A 12,043-nucleotide genomic window follows, 5' to 3' on the forward strand; every position below is an offset into this window, starting at 1 on the left:
GAGACTCCAACTCAAAAAAAAAAAAAAAAATCAATGTCTAGTGAGTGTAACAGAAAGAAGAGACTCGACCAGCATGCCCACCGTGCCAGGCACAGAAGAGGGTTCCTTAGAGCTGCCACAGACACTTATTAAACACCAACTGTGGCGAGCCAGACATGATTCTGTAACATAAATTCACGTGCATCCAGAAATTTAAACAACAAAGCAAAAACAGCAAACCACACTGGGCAACATAGCCAGACCTTGTCTCTACAAAAAGATCAAAAAATTAGCCGGACATGGTGGTGCACACCTGTGGTCTCACTACTTTGGGAGACCAAGATGGGAGGATGGCATGAGCCCAGGATTTCAAGACCAGCCTGGGCAACATAGCAAGACATTGTCTCTACAGAAGAAAAAAAAGAATTAGCCAGGTGTGGTGGCGCACACCTGTAGTCCCAGCTATTCAGGAGGCTGAAATGGGAGGATCACCTGAACCCGGAGGTCGAGGCTGTGGTAAGCCATGAGCATGCCCATGCCCTCCAACCTGGGGGACAGAAGGAGACCCCGACTCAGGATAAAAAGAGATTGTGACATGCTATGAGATGGCGTCAGGACAGCGTTAAACCAAGCCCAGGCTCTTTTTTTTTGAGTTGGAGTCTCACTCCGTCACCCAGACTGGAGTGCAGTGGCCGCTCCTGGCCACCACAGCCTCAGCCTGCTGGGCTCCGGCGATCCTTCTGCCTCAGCCTTCCGAGTAGCTGGAACTACAGGCGTGCGATACCACGCCCGGCTGATTTTTTTTTATTTATTGTAGAGATGAGGTCTCGCCTGCCCAGGCGCGTCTCGAACCCGCGGGCTCAGGCAATCCACTCACCTCAGCTTCCCAAGGCGCGGGCTGACAGGCTGAGCCTCCGAGCCCAGCTTCAAGCGTGGGCTCTTTAGTGCTCGGGGCCAGCAGGACAGCCTGTGAAGCCACCCTGGATGGCACAAAGGGACCGGGCGCCTCGCTGGCATCCACCATGCCAGGGACCTGGGCCCCCTGCCGGCCCCCACCCTGGCCCTGGCGGCTTCTCCCAAGCCAGCGGGGCCCCAGCCCAGCGCCCGTCCATGGCCCGGCGACTCTGGGGCTGCCCTCTCTTGCAGCATGGAGATGTGTGACCAGAGACATAACATCACCATGTGTCCCCTCTGCGACAAGACGTGCAGCTACTGGAAGATGAGTTCCGCCTGCGCCACGGCCCGGGCCAGCCACCTCTTCGACAACCCGGCCACCGTCTTCTTCTCCGTCTTCATGGCCCTCTGGGGTAAGCGGGGTCTCCAGCGCGCTGGGTGCTCGGGACAGAGGCGTGTCTGGGTGGCTCCTTCACTGCCTCTGTCCTCCTTCGTGGATTTGCCAGGGACAGACATGGGGCTGAGGGGTCAGTGGAAAGGAACCCCTTATGTGTGCTCAGATGGCGCGTGCCTGTCATCTCAGCGCTTCTGGGAGGCTGAGGCAGGAGGATCGCTTGAGGTTGGGAGCTTGAGACCAGCCTGGGCCACACAGCAAGACCCCATCTCTGCCAAAAAAAAAATTATGTTTTTGGAGTTGGAGTGTCACTCTGTCACCCAAGCTGGAGTGCAGTGGTATGCTCACGGCCACCTCAGCGTCAACCCGCCGGGCTCCGGCGAGCCTTTCGCCTCAGCCTTCCAAGTTGCCGGAACAACAGGCACATGCTGCCATGCCCGGCTGTTTTTTATTTTATTGTATTGACAAGGTCTTGCCAAGCTGCTGGTCTCGAACCCGCCGGCTCAGGCATTCCACTCGCCTCAGCCTCCCAAAGTGCTGGGATGACAGGCTGAGCCACCGAGCCCAGCCAAAAATTTTTTTTGAAAGAGAGAGAATTGCAGAGGGGTGATTCTGACCCTGCCAGGAGCCCCTTAGGAAAAGCCCAGGAAGGATGTCTGCTCGAGCAATCCTAGACCAGGGTGTGCTGGCCCCCGCAGGCTCTGCCCCCCACCCTGCAGGAAAAGCTGGCCTGGACCAGGCCCTGGGGTACCGTCTCTCGTGAGACCCCCACAGCAGCCCTGCAGGGTTGGTGTGTCCATTCCACAGGTGAGGAAGCTGAGGCCCAGAGAGTCCGTTTGCATTGCCTGCGGTCACTTAGCTCCTGAGCGGCTTGGGGGTGGGGGGGGCCGTGCAACTCAGTGCCCACACCCTGAACCTCTGGGCTTCACGGTTGGGCTTCACGGCCACCATGCCCGGGGCCCAAGCCTCTACTCCAAGACCCCTGAGTCCCACCCGACTCCAGCTGTGGGGACGGGGGAGGTTGGAACGTCGTGGCTGAAGACATTTCTGCAGAGGTTTCTGGGGCAGCAAGCGGGACCGTGCCCGACTTGGACATCCCCGTCACAGCCTTTGCCAGGGGATTCGGGATCTGGGCTGGGGGCAGCCAGGGCTGTCCCCCAGCCCCGGCATCTCACTGGGCACCCAAGCTCCCATCTTACTCCCAGGGGCTTCCATCTAATAGGAGAGGGGGCCAGGCACAAAGGCGGCACAGGAGGACAGGGCCAAGTCCTCTCGGGGAGGGAAGTCAGGAGGAGCTTCTTGGAGGAGGCGTGCGACCCTGGAACCGAGTTCTGAAGACGTGGAGGGTGAGGAAGGGGGCATTTGTGGCACGAATGGGACCAGGTGTAGAAAGTGAGAGGCCTCCTGGTGTCCCCTCTTCCGCCCCTGCTGAGGGCACCCATCCCATCTCTGCAGCTCAGCACAGGCCCACCTGTGCATACCGTGCACGGGTGAGGGGCACCAGTGGGCGGAGAGCCAGGTGTTTCATGGGTGAGGACAGAGGCTGCCACTGCCCAGCCACGTGTGTGGCTCCACATGGCCAACCCCCCTTCGCCCCCCGCCAGCGTGATGTGGATAACAGACCTAGAATTCGGTACTGGAACAAGCAGGTCATCAAGAACGTGCCAGAATCTTTGCCAGGGTGAGGGCTGGAGGGGGGATTTGAGGTCGGGCCCTGGCGCTCCAGCTCACTCAGGCTTCTCGTGGCCGAGGGGTGGCTGCTGGGGGAGGCTGGACCCTCAGGGGATCTCTGGAGGCCAGAGGCCGAGGCGGACCCTGGCCCTGTTCAGAGTCACCCCGCAGGTCCCCAGGGAGGGACGGAAACTGGACACGGGGCTGGAGTTCTCCCCGGCAGTGTTGAAGGTGCTTCTCGCGAGGTCGAGGAGGCTGATGGGCCTGAGCGGAGACTCAGGGCTTGGCTGCCCTTGGAGTTTGGAGGTGGGAGTGGCAGATGAAGCCAGGGACGGGGACACCTGGCCTCCCCGACTCCAGGGTTCCTCCTGCCTCCCGCCAGGGGTCCATCCCATATTCTGTATTTTATTTTAGATTCAGGAGCTGGGTGCAGTGGCTCACGTCTGTCATCCCAGCACTTTGGGAGGCCGAGGTGCGAGGACGGCTTGAGCCTTGGGGCTCCCTACAAAAATAAAAATTTTAAAAACTAGCCAAGCCGGGTGCGGGGGCTCAAGCCTGTCATCCCAGTACTTTGGGAGGCCGAGGTGAGAGGATTGCCTGAGTCTGTGGGTTTGAGACCAGGCTGGGCAACTTGGTGAAACCTTGTCTCTGCGATAAATCAAAAAAGTAACCGGCCATGGTGGCGCACACCTGTCGTTTCGGCTACTTGAAGGCTGAGGCGGGAGGATCGCTTGGTCCCGGAGGTTGAGGCTGTGGTGAGCCGGGATCTCAGCACGGCACTCCAGCCTTGGCGGCAGGGTGAGACCCCGAGGAAGCTCGGTGGACGGAGGGGGCCCAGGCCTGGTTAGAAGTCGAGGGCGGGGCTTTCTCTGGAGAGCCCTGTGGGGTGCTCGGCCAGTGCATCATGGGGGCACCCTGCCCCCCTTGGGATAATCTGGCTTCTGCTCGTAGGGGTTTATCAACATCAGAGCAATGGAGGCAAAACTCTGGGAAGAGGTCTAGAGGGAAGAGCCTCCCTCCCAGCCCTGGGGGAGGGTCCCCAATTCTGTCCCATTCATTCCTTCCTGCTGAGAGCTCTGGGGAGTCCAGTAACCTCTTCTCCAGAGAGAGGTCTCCGCAGAAAAGGAATGTTTCTTGGTTTGGTTTGGTTGCTTTTGAAGTTTTTTGTTTTGGGGTTTTTTTTGAGTTGGAGTCTCACTCTGTCACCCAGACTGGAGTGCAGGGGCCGCTCCCGGCCACCGCAGCCTCGCCCTGCTGGGCTCCGGCGATCCTTCCGCCTCAGCCTTCCAAAAGTTTTTTGTTTTATTTGAGATAGGGTCTTGCTCTGTCTGGGGATTACAGGTGTGCATCACTCCTCCCAGCTAATTTTTTTTTTTTGAAAGCAGGATTGCCGGGCTCTGTAGCTCAGCCTGTCATCCCAGCGGTTTGGGAGGCCGAGGTGAGTGGATTGCCTGAGCCTGCGGGTTCGAGACCTGCCTGGGCAACTCGGTGAGACCTCATCTCTACAATAAGTCAAAAATCAGCCGGGCATGGTAGCGCCCGCCTGTAGTTCCAGCTACTCGGAAGGCTGAGGCAGAAGGCTCGCCGGAGCCCAGCGGGTCGAGGTTGCGGTGACCGGGAGTGGCCACTGCACTCCAGTCTGGGCGACAGAGTGAGACTCCAGCTCAAAAAAAAAATTTTTAAACAAAATAATAAATAAATAAATAAAAATTTTAAAAATAATAAAAAAGAAACCAGGATTAATTGAGAGGACAGAAAAGCTCCCACAGTGGGAAGGGACCCGAAGGGGTTGCCCTTGAATTTTTATGTAGAGAAAGGAGGTCTCACTATCCTGTCCAGGCCGGTCTGGAACTCCTGGCCTCAAGCAGGCCTCCCACCTCAGCCTCCCAAAGTGCTGAGATGACAGGCAGGAGCCACCACGCCCGGCCAGAAGAGCCGTTCCCATCACCCCGAAGAACTCTGGTGCTTTGCACTGTTCCCGTGCATTGAGGAGACACCAACGGGCTTGGCCAGAGGTTCCATCTGGAGCTCAGGGAGTATAAATTACAGCCTCCAAGCCTGAGCTGCATGAGCGGCTTTTAGGGGCACTGGAGAGGTCAGCCTCCACTCTCTGCCTCCCAAGTTCCTCCACCCCAGCCTTGCCTGGGGCTTGGAATGTCGCCACCATCTTTGCAGTCCCGGTGTCCCTGTCTTGCCCAGGTGCAAGAGCCAGTCTGTTCCCCTGCAGAGAAGCACTTCTGCTTCTCCCATGACAAGGGCCGCTGCCCCAGGCGAGGGAGCAGAGGCTGAGGGAGGCTGGCCCAAGAGGTAACCGTCTCAGGCTGTAATAATCATATTTCCAGCCTGACACACCCAGTGACAAGAGCCCATGGCTGGTCTTGCTTTGAGAGCCTGAAAAGTTCCATTGCGTTCTGTAGGTTCTTTCTTTTTTTTAGAGACAGGATCTCACTCTGTCGCCCAGGCTGTAGGGCAGTGGCACAATCATAGCTCACGGCAGCCTTGAAATCCTGGGTTCAAGGGATCCTCCCGCCTCAGCCTCCTGAGTAGCTGGGACTACAGGCACGCACCACCATGCCCGGTTAACTTTTTGTAGCGCGGTCTCACTCCATTGCCCAAGCTGTTTTCGAACCCCTGGGTTCAAGCCATCCTCCCGCCTCGGCCTCCCAAAGTGCTGGGACGACTGTCGTGAGTCCCCGTGCCCGGCTTCTTCTGCCGATTTTACGTTTGGGGTTTCCGTGTGGGACGCGCCTGGGGAAAAGGAGCCCTCTGCTGAGGAGGTTGGAGGCTCAGTGAGAGCCCAGCCCTCTCGGAACGAGCGAGGACCCCAGGCAAGGCTGGAGAAGGGACTTCCCGGCAGCCATCCGGGGTCTGTGGGCGGGCATGAGCACGTGTGAGCCCACTGGGCAGGAGGACAGACGGAGGCAGCCGGCCCGAGCTCGCTCCAGCTGGTAAGAGGCGGAGGTGAGGCTTGAACCCGCGTTCTGGTTCCAGGGCCTCTAATACTCGGCACGATCCTCCACTCCCTCGGCCTCCACCCTCTCTGCCTCTGCTGTTCCTGACTGTCTCTGTTCCTGACCCGGCTGCCTCCCGTTTATTTTTTTCTCCTGGAGGAGCTACCTGCCTGTCTCCACAAGATTACGTCTCCTTCCCCTCCCCGTCCTGCACCAAGGGGACTCGGCCCAGGCTCTCTGGATAAAACTCACAGAGGCCCAGGAGGGAGGCACTGTGATTTTCTCTGCCGGGGGATGCTGAGGCACAGAGAGGTTAAGTGACTTGCCCAAGATCACACAGCTCACAGACGTCACAGATCCCCACCCTGGCCCGTCGGCCTTCAAGGCCCAAGCCAGGGCTCTGGTCACACCTCTGTGCCCAAACCAGTTCCCCATCATGCACCCTCGGGGGGAGGGGAGCAGGACTCCACCACGAGCCAGGGGTGAAGCCATGACTGTGCTGGCCAGCACCCACAGGGACGCGAGGGAAGCCAGTTGATCTGCGCCCGTGTGGGGAAGCAGAGGTGTTGGTGGCGCCTTCCAGCAGAGGCTGCGCTGGCCTGAGTCGCTGGGGAGAGACAGGGCTGCGCCTGGGACTCGGTGGGGTGTTTCTGCTCTGAGCCCCCGGCCCAGGTGCCATGCCAACCCTGGGAGACAACCGCCGTGCCCGGACAGCCAAGTACAGAGTCAAGTTTCAGCCAGGCCTGGTGGCTCACACGTGTCATCCGTGTCCCAGGCCAAGGCGGGAGGATGGCTTGAGCCCAGGAGCTCAAGACCAGCCTGGACAACATAGGGAGACCTCATCTCTACGAAAAACATAAAAATTAGCCGGGTGTGATGGCGCACACCTGTAGTCGCGGCTACTCAGGAGGCGGAGCGGGGAGGATGTCCCGAGTCCAGGAGGTTGAGGCTGCGGTGAGCCATGAGCGTGGGTGACAGAGTGAGACCCCGACTCGGAAGCTAAGAAAAGAGAATCAAGGTCTGTCTGCACAGTCCCGTGTTGAGCCGGGAGAGAATCACGCAGAAGCCAAACCGATCCGTGAAGGCCTGACTTTAGGGGCCAAGAGCTCATTGTAAATCAAGACGGAAACAACAGGAAGGTAGCTGAGGGCCTGAGGGGTGCGTGGGCCCACCCCCAACTGCCCGCAGAGGGAGGGCAGAGAGAGAAAGACAGAGCCCCGGCTCGCCCATCACACTCCCTGTCAAGGACAGTTCGCAGGGATCTCTGGGTGTGTGTTTAATCCTCATCAGTGACTTGTTCTTTTCCTCTAAGGGGTCATTTTCCCTCCATGTTCCTTCTCCCCATGGCCTTTTTTCTTCTGCCTCCAGTTGTTTGCATTTCTGCGGGTACCATGGCAGCGAGCAGCCCAAGCCCACGGCCGCCTGCCCACTGTCACCAGGGTGCGGGTCACGTCCACGGGCCGCTTCCTTCCCCTGCCCTGTGGGGTACGGCTTTCCCGGGCCTGCCAGCGTGGGTCCTGGCAACCTCAGCCTGGGATTTCTGACATTTGAAAGCCCCAAATAAGATGTCACATCGAGCGGCTTTGAGCCCTATTTAGCGATTCGCTGGAATCAATTTTCTGAAATTATGCCCTAATCATGGGGTTTTAGCAGGCCTGTCAGTTTCCTGCGGAACAAAGGGGTTTATTTGATGGGAGCTTGGCTGAAGGAGCCAGAGAGAGACGGTCTTGACTCTAATGAAATGTCAGAGACGTGGGCGGGCGCCTCCCAGAGGGCCCGGTCTGGGATTTCGAGGGTAGTTGGTAAGTCACCGGCTAAGTGGCGCCCGGCCAGGTGGGAGGCAGGGAGGGCTGTGCAGCGGCCATCCGCTGGGATCAAACATGTCCGGGGATGAGCCGGTGGGGCGCACAGGGACTCTGTGAAGGGGAAGGGCTGGGCTTTCCTGTCCCCACCTGTCGCCGCTGTGAGTCACGTGCCTGGCAGGAGTTCCTGTCTCTGACCTCCGGGTCAGGAAGTGGAGTCAGCACTGAGCAAGCATGGCCCGAGTCAGGAACCAGGGCTCATGACAGCTGGTCTCATGCTCAGGCAGTGTCAGTGTGGCCACCGTCACCAAACGGCACAGGTGTGGCAGCTGCAGGGACAGACTTTGATTCCTCACAGTTCTGGAGACTGGGAAGTCCAAGGTCAAGGTCCTAGCGGGTCGAGTGTCTGGTGAGGACCTGGTTCCTGGTCCAAGGTCAAGGTCTTGGCAGGCTGGGTGTCAGGTGAGGACCCAGCTCCTGGTCCAAGGTCAAGTTCCCAGCAGGTTGAGTGTCTGGTGAGGACCTGGTTCCTGGTCCAAGGTCAAGGCCCTGGCAGGCTGGTGTCTGGTGAGGACCCGGTTCCTGGCCCAAGGTCAAGGCTTTGGCAAGTTGGGTGTCAGGTGAGGACCCAGCTCCTGGCCCAAGGTCAAGGCCCCAACAGGTTGGGTGTGTGGTGAGGTCCCAGCTCCTGGTCCAAGGTCAAGTCCCAGGCAGGTTGGGTGTCAGGTGAGGACCCAGCTCCTGGTCCCAGATCAAGGTCCTGCCAGGTTGGGAGTCTGGTGAGGCCCAACTCCTGGCCCAAGGTCAAGGCCTCAGTAGGTTGGATGTCTGGTGAGGACCCAGCTCCCGGTTCAAGGTTAAGATCCTGGTAGGTTGGGTATTTGGTGAAGACCAGCTTCTGGTCCAAGGTCAAGGCCCCAACAGGTTGAGTGTCTGGTGAGGACTGGCTCCTGGTTCAAAGTCAAGGTCCCACTGGGTTGGATGTCAGGTGAGGAACCAGCTCCTGGGCCAAAGTCAAGGCCCTGGCAGGTTGGGTATCTGGTAAGGACCCAGCTCCTGGTCCAAGATCAAGGCTCCGGCAGGTTGGGTGTCTGATGAGGACCTAGCTCTTGGGCCAAGGTCAAGACCCCAACAGGTTGGGTATCCAGTGAGGACCCAGCTCCTGGTCCAAGGTCGAGGCTCTGGCAGTTCACTGTCTGGTGAGGTCCCGGTTCCTGGTCCAAGGTCAAGACCCTGGCGGTTCTCTGTCTAGTGAGGTCCCATTTCCTGGTCCAAGGTCAAGGCCCTGGTGGTTCACTGTCTGGTGAGGACCCGGTTCCTGGTCCAAGGCCAAGACCCTGGCGGTTCACTATCTGGTGAGGTCCCGTTTCCTGGTCCAAGGTCAAGGCCCTGGCAGTTCACTCTCTGGTGAGGACCCAGTTCCTTGTTCAAGGTCAAGGCCCTGGCAGTTCACTGTCTGGTCCTGGTTCCTAGTCCAACGTCAAGGCCCTGGCAGTTCACTGTCTGGTGAGGACCCAGCTCCTGGTCCAAGGTCAAGGCTCTGGCGGTTCACTGTCTGGTGAGGACCAGGTTTCTGGTCCCAGATGAAAGCCCTGGTGGTTCACTGTCTGGTGAGATCCCGTTTCCCGGTCCAAGGTCAAGGCCCTGGCACTGTCTGGTGAGGTCCCGTTTCCTGGTCCAAGGTCAAGGCCCTGGCGGTTCACGGTCTGGTGAGGACCCTGTTCCTGGTCCAAGGTCAAGACCCTGGCGGTTCACTGTCTGGTCAGGACTTTGTTCCCGGTTCACAGATAGCGCCCTCTCCCTACGTCCTCACATGGCGGAAGGGGTGCAGGTGAGCAGCCTTCTTTGGGGTTTTCACCCCTTCTACGAGAGCTCTGCTCTCGTGACCGCATCACCTCCCGGGGCCTGTCTTCTAACTGTCACTCTGGGGATTCGGATTTCAGCACAAGCACACGTGCTGTCTGTCCCGAGCTGCCCCAGGAGACCAACACGCAAGACAACCCAATACAGCCTCGGCAGGACCTGGGGTCTCGATCACCTCAGGCGGCTGCAGAATGGACCACAGACAGGGTGACTTCAAAAGCGGATGCTTGTTTCTCATGGTTCTGGATACTGAGAAGTCCAAGGTCAAGGTGCCAGCTCACCCGGCCCACCTCCTGGCTTTGGGACAGCCACCGCTCCCTGGGTCCCTGCATGGCAGGAGAGACGGAGAGAGGGAGAGCCAGTTCACCATAGGGGCCCCACCGTCAAAGCCTCATTGAAACCTGGTCACCTCCCAAAGTCATCGGCACCTTGGCCTTGAACTCTGCAGTACCCAGAACTGTGAGGAATGAATATCTGTTGGGTAAGTCCATCTCCAAACACCCTCATGTCGGGGTTAGGGCTTCACAGCCTTAGAGAAGGGTCAAAAAAAAGGAGTTAAAACAAAGTCCCAGAGTCTTTCAGGATGATCAAAACGTCTCTTCTGGTAGGGCACAGTGGCTCACACCTGTCATCCTGGCACTTTGGGAGGCCAAGATAGGAGGATCGCTTGAGTCCAGGAGTTCAAGACCAGTCTGAGCACCATAATGAGACCTCGCCTCTACAAAAAAATTAAAATTAAAATATTAGCCGGGCATGGTGGCTTGCACTTGTAGTCCCAGCTACGTGGGAGGCTGAGATGGGAGGATCACTTGAGCCCAGGAGATCCAGGCTGAGGTGAGCCCTGATGAGGCCACTGCCTTCCAGCCTGGGTGACAGAGTGAGACTCTGTCTCAAAAAAAAAAAAAAAAGGAAAAGAAAAGAAAAAAAAGGTAGATCAGACATGATGGCTCATGCCTGCAATCCCAGCACTTCAGGAGGCCGAGGCAGGAGGCTCACTTGAGCCCAGGAGTTCAAGACCAGTCTGGGCAACAGAGTGAGACCTCGACTCTACAAAAAATAAGAAAAAATTAGCCAGGCATGGTGACTCATGCCTGTCATCCCAGCACTTCGGGAGGCCGAGGCGGGAGGCTCGCTTGAGCCCAGAAATTCAAGACCAGCCTGGGCAGCATAGCGAGACCTCATCTCTACAAAAAAATTAAAAAATAAGCCAGACAAGGTGGCTCACACCTGTCATCCCAGCACTTTGGGAGGCCAAAATGGGGGGATTTTTTGAGCTCAGGAGGTCAGGATCAGCCTGAGCGACATAGCAAGACCTCGTCTGTACAAAAAAGGTCAAAAAATTAGCCTGGCAGACGTGGTGGTGTGCACCCGAAGTCCCTGCTGAGTGCCAGGCTGTTTCTTCCCTGAATGGCTTGTCCTCATCTTGGTGGGAAGCCACCACCCTGCCCCGGCCAATCTCGGTGCTGGAGGACCTGGGTCCAGGTTCCTACCCTTTATCGGGTCCCCTGACTCCGCTGAGCCTCAGTTTCTGTGCCTGTAAAATGGAACGCGTGACCCCACATCAAGGGAGCCGGAGAGAGGATGGAAGGGGACGGGGTGTGGGAAAATGCCCCGCCCGGGCCTGCCACCAACAGGTCTTGTGCAATGGGTGTGTGCTGTGGTTGGCACATGGGCAGGGAACCCTGCGGGCCCTGCCGCCGTCACCCTGCGGTCAGAGTGCAGAGGAAGGACGGATGGGGGCTGTCCCTCCTGACCCACAGAGGGTGGCTTTCCACGCCGCTCAGGACCTCCAGCCCTGGGGACCACCCCTGGGCACAGCACGAGCCTTCACGGCTGCCTTCCTGCGGGCCGAGCCTGGTCTCCACGGCTCCACCCCATTGCGGTGCCCACGGGGCCCAGCAGTAGGGCGTGGTGTGGTCTGTGGCCAGGTGGAGAAGGCGGGCCCAGATGCTGGCAAAGGGGCGGGTCATTGGGCCGCTCCAGGTTCCTGGCACCCACGCTCCCGGTGTTTCAGGGAGGAGGACAGGCATCTTATCATGACAGATGTCTTTGTTTTTTGAACTTGGCTGAGCCTGACAGGCCAGGACTATGCCTCCTCTCCACACCCAGGAGACGTGCCAGCCCCGTTCTTGGCCATGGTCTTCCCGCGGGTTTCTTCGGGGCAGAGCCCTCGTGGCTACCTTGAGACATTTGCCAGTGCAAACACTAGGGCGAGTGTACCTGGCTCAAGCTCTGTGACCTTGGGCAAGTTCCTTAACCTCTCTGTGCTACCCATTCCTCATCCATCAAATGGTGTGATCTAATCACCAGGCTATTGTGACCACGACAGTCATTTCCTTAAGGAAGATCAGTGATCCGTGCACAGAGTTGGTCCAGTGTCGGGACTCTGTGAAGCCTTGGGAGGCAAATAGCATTAGGTTCAAATTTCTCTTCCGCCGGGCTCGGTGGCTCAGCCTGTCATCCCGCGCCTTTGGGAGGCTGAGGTGAGT

The 12,043-nt window shown here is 58.4% G+C and overlaps 1 protein-coding gene across 1 annotated transcript in view; it reads left to right on the plus strand.

Annotated features, from left to right (window-relative positions):
• ANO1 (anoctamin 1) overlaps nt 1-12,043 on the plus strand; it is a 92,638-nt gene that overhangs the window by 41,050 nt on the left and 39,545 nt on the right. Inside the window, exon 13 of the mRNA XM_021713360.1 lies at nt 1,126-1,286. Within this exon, the coding sequence (XP_021569035.1) occupies nt 1,126-1,286 (161 nt within the window). The remainder of the gene's footprint in view (nt 1-1,125; nt 1,287-12,043) is intronic.

The sequence above is a fragment of the Carlito syrichta genome, unplaced genomic scaffold (genome assembly GCF_000164805.1).
Source record: "Carlito syrichta isolate Samal-C Ts95f unplaced genomic scaffold, Tarsius_syrichta-2.0.1 Scaffold304505, whole genome shotgun sequence".
Lineage (NCBI taxonomy): Eukaryota > Metazoa > Chordata > Mammalia > Primates > Tarsiidae > Carlito > Carlito syrichta.